This window comes from Strix uralensis, chromosome 3, assembly GCF_047716275.1.
Source record: "Strix uralensis isolate ZFMK-TIS-50842 chromosome 3, bStrUra1, whole genome shotgun sequence".
In the NCBI taxonomy this organism is placed as follows: Eukaryota; Metazoa; Chordata; class Aves; order Strigiformes; family Strigidae; genus Strix; species Strix uralensis.
Window position 1 is genome coordinate 8,260,341 of NC_133974.1, and position 8,508 is coordinate 8,268,848.

Here is an 8,508-nt window from a genome sequence, read left to right on the forward strand (position 1 = left end):
TGAAATGCTAGAGGAAGAGAGGTGTGTGAACACCTCCTTTTCTAGCTGATGTTACATGGTTGTCCACCAGGCAAAAACATCCCATTGTGAAAGCCATCATCCTACAACCACCTTCCTGTTTTCCAAATCCTGTTCTTAGGTGCTTGGGCTCAGTGTAAAGATGATGGGCTGGGCCAGGGTGTCTTAGCAGAGCTGCACAGGCTCAAGACAGAAGCTGTATAAGCACCATAAAAGTTTGTCATCTGCCTTTGTCTCCAGTTTTATTTCTGGAAGCAAGACCATCTCATTATAGGCAGGGCTGGAACTGGCCAGCATTAGGTGGTCTTGGGCTTGACTTCTCTGTATAGAACAACTGTGTGGTGAAGTGCTGAAGATGTTAAATGGACTGAGTTACAGAGGTATTCTACTATCCAGAGGTACTGCACCGGGGGCCTCTGAAAGAAGCTGTAGTTCTGCACGCAGGTTGACTACAACTGCTCTGGATATGGGGATGGGTGTGATGTGTAAGTGTAATTTGTGTAGCAGTTGACTCCGAAGTCATGGGAATGCTCTTCTGCTGAACTGTCAGGCTGAGGGTCCCCGTGCTTGTCCCTGCTTTGCAAATGGTGGTGCCGGTGTCAGAATGAGGTCACACGCTTAGGAAAAATAGTGACAGCTGTCGCAAGTGCTAGTAAGGAATTGCTTTTAACTTGTGAGGAATTGGACACTGAGCATTCAGAAAAAAAGTGAAATCACTGCTAGGCTAAACAAGAGGCTGAGCCACTTTTGTCTCTGAAGAATTGCTCACCTTTCTGATTGTTTGACTGCAGGTTTTCCAAAAACCGATGGCTGATTCGGGTTGTCTCACAGAAGGAGAAATGGGGCTGATCTTTGTAAACTGGAAGGAACTCATCATGTCAAATACAAAGTTACTGAAGTGAGTACTTACCTGCATTTTTATGTTTTCCTCTTCATCTTTATTCTCTTGTTCCTTTCTCTGGGAAGCTTTCTGGTTTTACAGTAAATATTTCTGTCCTTGCTGATTATTGCCTGTGACGCATGCATTCAGAACAGCCAAATGCATTCAGACTACCTCATAAAGAGGGAGTTTTAATGAGAGAGAGGGGTGGAATAAACAGCAAGAACAGATGCACATTTGCTATAATACCTTAGAAACAGAGCCTACACAAAAGCATGTGCACAGGAGGCGTTCTTCCCAGTTTTCTGCAAAGCAACCTTTTATTCTCTAAAAATAAACTCTGGAGAGACAATTCCATTGAAATGGAATGCTGGTTGAATGCAGAGATTGATACCACTTGTCCCAGAAACCTCAAAGGAGAGTCTCAGTCCCACAGACCCCATCAGGCAGATTGTTCAGCTCAGCATGTTGTGCCGGTGACTTTGGGGGGATCTGGCTGGACCCTGCGCCGCCTGGAAGCGCCTGTGCTGCGTAAGGGAATTCACCTCGCAGGCCTGTGTCCTTTCAGAGATGGATGTTGTAAGGATCTTGATATAGGCCTCCCAGACTTGGCAGCAAAGTTGGATGGTGATTTCTTTCCTCTTCAGAGCCTTGCGAGTGCGTAAGAAAACAGGAGGAGAAAAAATGCCAGTGCAGATGATCGGGGACATCTTAGCAGCAGAGCTCTCTCACATGCAGGCCTACATTCGGTTCTGCAGCTGCCAGCTTAACGGAGCTTCGCTGCTGCAGCAGAAAACTGATGAAGATGCTGATTTCAAAGACTACTTAAAGGTATCTTGTTCGGTAGCTTTTGTGCTTTCTCCTTTCCTCGGTGACAGGAGCCCATGGAACCAGCATCGACCAGACCAAAATAACCCTGGCGAAACTGGCTGCTCGAGGCTTAGATGATCGCACGCTTTGCTGGGTAAAAAACTGGCTGGATGGCCGGGCCCAAAGAGTTGTGGTGAACGGAGTTAAATCCATTTGGCGGCCGGTCATGAGTGGTGTCCCCCAGGGCTTGGTGTTGGGGCCACTCCTGTTTAACATCTTCATTGATGATCTAGACGAGGGGATCAAGTGCACCCTCAGTAAGTTTGCAGATGACACCAAGTTGGGTGGGAGTGTTGATCTGCTCGAGGGTAGGGAGGCTCTGCAGAGAGACCTGGACAGGCTGGAGCGATGGGCTAAGGCCAACTGTATGAGGTTCAATAAGGCCAAATGCCGGGTGCTGCACTTGGGCCACAACAACCCCCAGCAGCGCTACAGGCTTGGGGAGCAGTGGCTGGAGAGCTGCCAGTCAGAGAGGGACCTGGGGCTGTTGATTGACAGCCGGCTGAACATGAGCCAGCAGTGTGCCCAGGTGGCCAAGAAGGCCAATGGCATCCTGGCTTGTATCAGAAATAGAGTGGCCAGCAGGGACAGGGAAGGGATCTTACCCCTGTACTCGGCAGTGGTGAGGCCGCACCTCGATGACTGTGTTCAGTTTTGGGCCCCTCACTACAAAAAGGACATGGAATGACTCGAGCGTGTCCAGAGAAGGGCAACGGAGCTGGTGCAGGGTCTGGAGCACATGTCGTACGAGGAGCGGCTGAGGGAACTGGGGTTGTTTAGTCTGGAGCAGAGGAGGCTGAGGGGAGACCTCATCGCCCTCTACAGCTGTCTGAAAGGAGGTTGCAGAGAGCTGGGGATGAGCCCCTTTAACCAAGTAACAAGCAATAGGACAAGAGGGAATGGCGTCAAGTTGTGCCAGGGAAGGTTTAGACTAGATGTCAGGAAGTATTTCTTTCCAGAAGGGGTTGTTGGAATGGGCTGCCCAGGGAGGTGGTGGAGTCCCCATCCCTGGAGGGGTTTAAGAGTCGGGTTGACCCAGCACTGAGGGATCTGGTGTAGATGGGAACTGTCAGTGTGAGGTTAATGGTTGGACTGGATGATCTTCAAGGTCCTTTCCAACCTAGTTGATTCTGTGATTCTGTGAACCCAGAAGAGTAAAATCTTGCAAAAATACCTAAGAACCAAGGTGTATTTATATGATGACCATGGTTAACACTGTGTGTGCTTTTTATTTATATACCTGTCTTTCACTCTAGCTAATTTATTACTCCATTTCCCATTCCATTGCTCGTTACTTCAGTGTAATGCTAACCCCACAAAGCTACGGTGCTGGTGTCTGCACCTTCCCAAAAATTCCTGCTGTGAGAGGGGTAAGAGCCTCTGGAGTTGAAATAAAAAAGCTATTGTTCTGGACATGCTTGTAATTCAGTGGGGCGTGCAGTGTGTCTCAACGGTGGGGCTGCAGCCAGGGCCAGAGGTGTGCCGTGTCACAGATGGGCATGCTGCAGAAATAAATAAGGAATTGCTGCCATACTGCAGCTGATGCGGTGGCTTTGAGGCCATGAAAGGAGAAGTGCCAGAACTGTTGACATCAGGCATTCGTTTGTTTCATCACTTTGGGTTTTTTTTCAACCTGAGTAGAGCCTGTAATGTCAAAATAAAAGCTGGAACAGTTTTGAATGTAGGGTTCTGCATGAACAGTGATCCTGTGGCTTATGTTAGCAAAGCGTCTGGGCACAGTTTGTTCTAGATACAAGTATCGTTTGCTCACTGAAAAATCTTAGGATTTTTTGGAATGCCTGGAAAAATGAATCTGATCAGATAGTTTCAGTTTTCAGTGCAGTGAGGCAACTGTTTCTTGATGAGTAATGCAATGTCTCCGTTAAATCTCTGGATTGCACCGTAGAAACTTGCCTTGGACCCTCGCTGCAAAGGAATGCCCCTCTCCAGCTTCCTCCTGAAACCTATGCAAAGGATAACCCGCTACCCTCTGCTCATAAAGAGTGTGAGTACCCTAAGCGAGGTTCTGTAGGTGAATGCTTTTGCGTTTGATCTTGATAGCAAAAGCAAAAAAAAAGCCTTGTCCTTCTGTGGGGATTTCTCTGAGAGTGTGGAGTGGTACCTGTGCTTACCTCTGTTTTTATCTTGTTTTCTCCCCTTTTTGATCCATACCAGATTCTAGAGAACACTCCAGATAATCACCCTGACCACAGTAACCTCAAGCTTGCCTTGGAGCGTGCGGAGGAGCTGTGCTCTCAAGTTAACGAAGGGGTGCGTGAGAAAGAGAACTCGGACAGGCTGGAATGGATACAGTCCCACGTGCAGTGCGAAGGGCTTGCTGAGGTAGCTGCGTTGATACGCTGTACGGCGGAGACTTCTCCGAGTCGCTTCAGAAAGGCTGGGGGAGGGAATAGGGTCCTTGCTCACATCCGTTATTAGAGTGTGATCCACTGCTGAGCTGTTGGCAGAGAAGCTTTTATTAAATTCAGCTCACAGCCATAATGTGATGAGCCCTCGTTTTTGCATTATTTTGGAGGTGGAGAAATCTTGATTTATCAGCTTAAAACTGACACCATTTAAACTGTTAAATGAACAGAAATAACTCCTTATCTCTGAAGTTCTGCTCGTGCTGCCCCTGGGCTAAGTCAGGTGTTACTCTGTGGAATTTCACTTAGTGTGTGTTTCCCAGGGTTTTTGTTCACATAGAAAGGACACAGAAGCCCTCAGTGCCAGATCCTCAAAGATATGTGGGGTTCAGGCTCCTGTACCTTTCAGGACAGCCTTCAGAATGAGGTGTTGTGACAGTTCTCCACTGCCTGCTTAAGGAACCAGGGCTTGACAGGCCCCGAAGGTCTGTCCTAGTTCCATCACCTAATTGTGCACCATAAGAGGTGACCTGACTGCAGACTCTGCAGGCTCTTAAACACAGCTTCTGGACAACAGAGAAGTGGCCAGGAGGTAGATGCCTTCAGCCAGACCGACCCCTCTGTGTGTTGTTGGTAAAGCTTAAATCTCCTTTAATACCATGGCAGATTATGAAACTGTTTCCCTTCACTTAATTTGTAACTAAATTCATTAAACAAAACAGAAGAAGCATTTTGAGCAGCTTGAGCAATCTTCACTGTGAAGAGGAGCGGGAACTGATGTCTGCATTAACTTGCTGCTGCTAATGGGTTTTGTCTCTCCTAGCAACCAGTGTTCAACTCCCTCACAAACTGCTTGGGACCACGGAAACTCCTGCACAGTGGCAAGCTGTACAAGGCCAAGAGCAGTAAGGAGCTGTATGGCTTCCTTTTCAATGACTTCCTCCTGCTCACCTACATGGTTAAACAGTTTGTATCTTCCGGCTCCGATAAACTCTTCAGCCCCAAATCCAACTCCCAGTTCAAAATGTACAAAATGGTGAGTGAATCAAAGTGCCCTGTGGTCATGTTGATGCAATGGGGCCTGGCTTCTGATGAGGAACGCTCTTCTCCCTGCTGAGATTAGCTGTCTGGCCCTGCCTGATCCTTCGCTGTCACACGGACGCGTGCTGGCAGCCAACATGCATGAACGGCGTTGGCTTAGGCACTGGAAGAGGACGGGCTTCTGTGTCTTGGTTTAATAAACACTTCTGTCCACTTTGTGCTGAAAGGGCAGAAATAGCATCGTGCCCGAGCAGCTGAATGGGATGTTGGGAAGCAGGAGCCTTGACTTGAGTTTGCACAAGCTCCTGCATCCACAGGAAAATACCTGTCGTTCTTTAGAAAACAGTAAAAGATGCAAAACTTCGGTCTGTGTATCCACACAGTGCGTGTTCTCAAGATTCTGGAGTTGGGGAGATAAGCTTTAAGTTTCAGGTCTGCTTTCTGACAGGGAACCTGAGAGATTCCCAGATTTCCAAGCTCCACACTGCAGCTCTGCTTACACAGTCCTGCCCTTTTCACAAAGCTCTTCATCTAGGAAGACAGAACGGGGTGTATCGCCAGAGTTTTTCTCTCAGTCCTTTCTCACATCCTTTACATGGTGATCTGATTGTTTGTCCTGTGTTCTACGACTTTCATTTTCCCTACAGTAAATCGGTGTATTTAAACATTCTTGTAGAGTTTCCACTGACTGTCAGGGTGATGCTGCCACAGTGATGCCTGCTTTTCTTTCAGCCTGTTTTCCTTAATGAAGTCCTAGTGAAATTGCCCACAGACCCTTCAAGTGATGAGCCAGTTTTCCACATATCACACATTGACAGAGTTTACACGCTTAAAACTGACAACATTAATGAGCGGTGAGTAGTGAAAATGCAGATCTGACCTTAAACTTGTTGATCGTGGCTGTAGGCTGTGTTTCCAGTGAGCAGACTTCAGGAGCTCTGAGTGCAGGGACAGGGTTTAGTCTCTTGGTCAGGAAATAAACTCGTTTGACTCTCATTTGAATTACAATTTTTCTCTGATTTTGTTCTGCTTGTGTGGCAGCTTTTGCAGTGGAATCCAGTCACATCTACTGCTCCTCGATGTTACAGTTGTACAGAAGAATAGTTTAGGCTGCAAAGTCAGTCTTTAATGTGACCCAGCAGTCTTTAATAAAACAGCAGGTCTATTTTCATTTATTTAAGCTGATGTCTAAATGTGGCATAAGATTAAATCCAAAAACTCCATTGCTTTAGTCCTTGAACTAACTTGATTTGTGATGCCCCTGAAACCTCGTGGGGGGAGAAAATGGCAGAAGAGATTGGGGCAGAGTTGCTGATACTGAAGAATTTCCTGCCTGTGGTATGACCCTGACTATAGGGATTCCTCTTTGCAGTACTGCCTGGGTCCAGAAGATCAAAGCAGCATCAGAGCAGTACATCGAGACTGAGAAGAAGAAACGTGAAAAGGCTTATCAAGGTACCTACTGCGTTCTGTATTTCCCTCTCATCCACACGGACACGTGGGCAGGGCCTTTTCTGGAGGATGTCACAGTGTCTGTGTAGGATCTCCCTCTTCAGATCTATTGCCAGTTTTTACAGTTACAACCCATCCATTTATTTGTGGTTTCTTTGTTCCCAGCTCGCTCACAGAAGACCTCAGGAATAGGACGGTTGATGGTGCACGTGATTGAAGCAACAGAACTAAAGGCCTGTAAGCCCAATGGTAAGTGAAGGAAATAGTGTCAAATCACTTTTATTCCTGCAACGTTTGGAATGCCTTGCTGAGAGGAGTTCGGTGATTGGGGAAACATTGTGGTTTCAGCTACAGCTTCTGAACAAATTAGCCATTATTTAGCTCAGAGGGCCGAGTGAAGAACCAGCTCTGTGCTGCTCTAGGCTATAGGGATTGCCTGACCCACATCTTCTGGGCAGCAGCTTCGGTGTGTGTCCAAGCAGCCTCCAGACAGGGAGGGAGGTTTCTGTGCTGCAGAGGTGTTCCACTGCTCGTTCTGTCTTTAGGGAAGAGCAACCCGTATTGTGAAATCAGCATGGGCTCCCAGAGCTACACGACAAGGACCCTGCAGGACACCCTGAACCCCAAGTGGAACTTCAACTGCCAGTTCTTCATTAAGGACCTGTACCAGGATGTCCTGTGTATCACCATGTTTGACAGGGATCAGTTCTCACCCGATGGTAAGTGTGAATATTTGTTTGAGGACATGAATGCTCTTTTGTGACTTGGGGTACACAGTTCCTCACCAGCAGTTCCAAGAGCCTGTAGGTATGATTGCTTCCTGAGAAATGTTGTGTAAAAACGATGCCTCCTTTCTCAGGAGGTTCAGTAGCCTTCCAGAGCCAACAGCTCTGGGCAGGCACGTTGGGTCCCACTCTGGCTTTTGTATCAGACACAGGATTATTTTTCAGTCAGGCTGAGGAGACAGAGAAGTTGAAAGCAGAAGCTTTTCTCTCACACTATAGGTGCCCGAAAATAAGGTGCTAAGTTGTATTTGCACAGCAACATCTTGATGAGCTTTCTTCTTTTGGAAACATGTTTTTGGCAGTCAGTTGCTTCTCTTTAAAAGGTTAAGTGCTTTTTCAGGGCTCGGACACACGAATTATTGCAGATTTGCAAGGTACTGCCTTGACTTGAGTTGTGCTGTGTGTAACTGTAGCTCAGTCTTTTCTCCTGTGACTTTGCTAGGCTGCTTCTCCCAGTTGGACAGCCAAGTCTGGGTTTGTTTCGGTTCACGGTAAACCTTTTAATGCACACACACACACACACAAGGATGTGATATATGAAATGGCTACAAAGAGGGTCTATAATTTCTGAATAGGACTGTAAACCTACTAGTGGCAGTAATTGTTCAAGGTCATTGTTCATGTGAAAAGAATGATATATGAGCCTAATTAAAAGTTGGCTGAGCCAAAATAGAATTTTTTTTATTGTCTTCGTAGCACCACAGCTGACTTGTAAACAGGTTCCATCACTTAACTCTGACCTTCCAGCCCTAAGACAGGATAACATTTGAAGAACCATATGTCCTTCAGTTATTGTATCATTTGAAATCGTGTTCCTGTATTTTTGAACTGTATTTTTAAAGCCCTTAGATCAAACTGTGACATAAAGGCATGTTTTCCATCCTAATTCCATAGCATTTTTGTCTTCTGAAGAAAACCTTTTTTGTCAGTGCTGGCTGATAAACGCAGGGCTGACGGCGAGTCAGACAGGAAGCTTGGGACCAGTGCTCTGGAACTGAATACACACTGTGCAGCATTGCTGCTTAACCTGACACTTTCAGATTTTCTAAGCTTAATGTCTTTGCATAATGAAATTTCTTATTCACTTGCCCAACAG

The 8,508-nt window shown here is 46.7% G+C and overlaps 1 protein-coding gene across 6 annotated transcripts in view; it reads left to right on the forward strand.

Moving 5' to 3' along the window:
• Positions 1 to 8,508, forward strand: part of ITSN2 (intersectin 2) — an 86,359-nt gene that overhangs the window by 76,591 nt on the left and 1,260 nt on the right. For all 6 annotated transcript variants that reach the window (XM_074861446.1, XM_074861449.1, XM_074861450.1 and 3 more), the window contains 9 exons: positions 810 to 916; positions 1,546 to 1,729; positions 3,675 to 3,773; positions 3,944 to 4,111; positions 4,958 to 5,170; positions 5,908 to 6,029; positions 6,548 to 6,630; positions 6,793 to 6,876; positions 7,173 to 7,346. In XM_074861446.1, the coding sequence (XP_074717547.1) occupies positions 810 to 916; positions 1,546 to 1,729; positions 3,675 to 3,773; positions 3,944 to 4,111; positions 4,958 to 5,170; positions 5,908 to 6,029; positions 6,548 to 6,630; positions 6,793 to 6,876; positions 7,173 to 7,346 (1,234 nt within the window). The remainder of the gene's footprint in view (positions 1 to 809; positions 917 to 1,545; positions 1,730 to 3,674; positions 3,774 to 3,943; positions 4,112 to 4,957; positions 5,171 to 5,907; positions 6,030 to 6,547; positions 6,631 to 6,792; positions 6,877 to 7,172; positions 7,347 to 8,508) is intronic.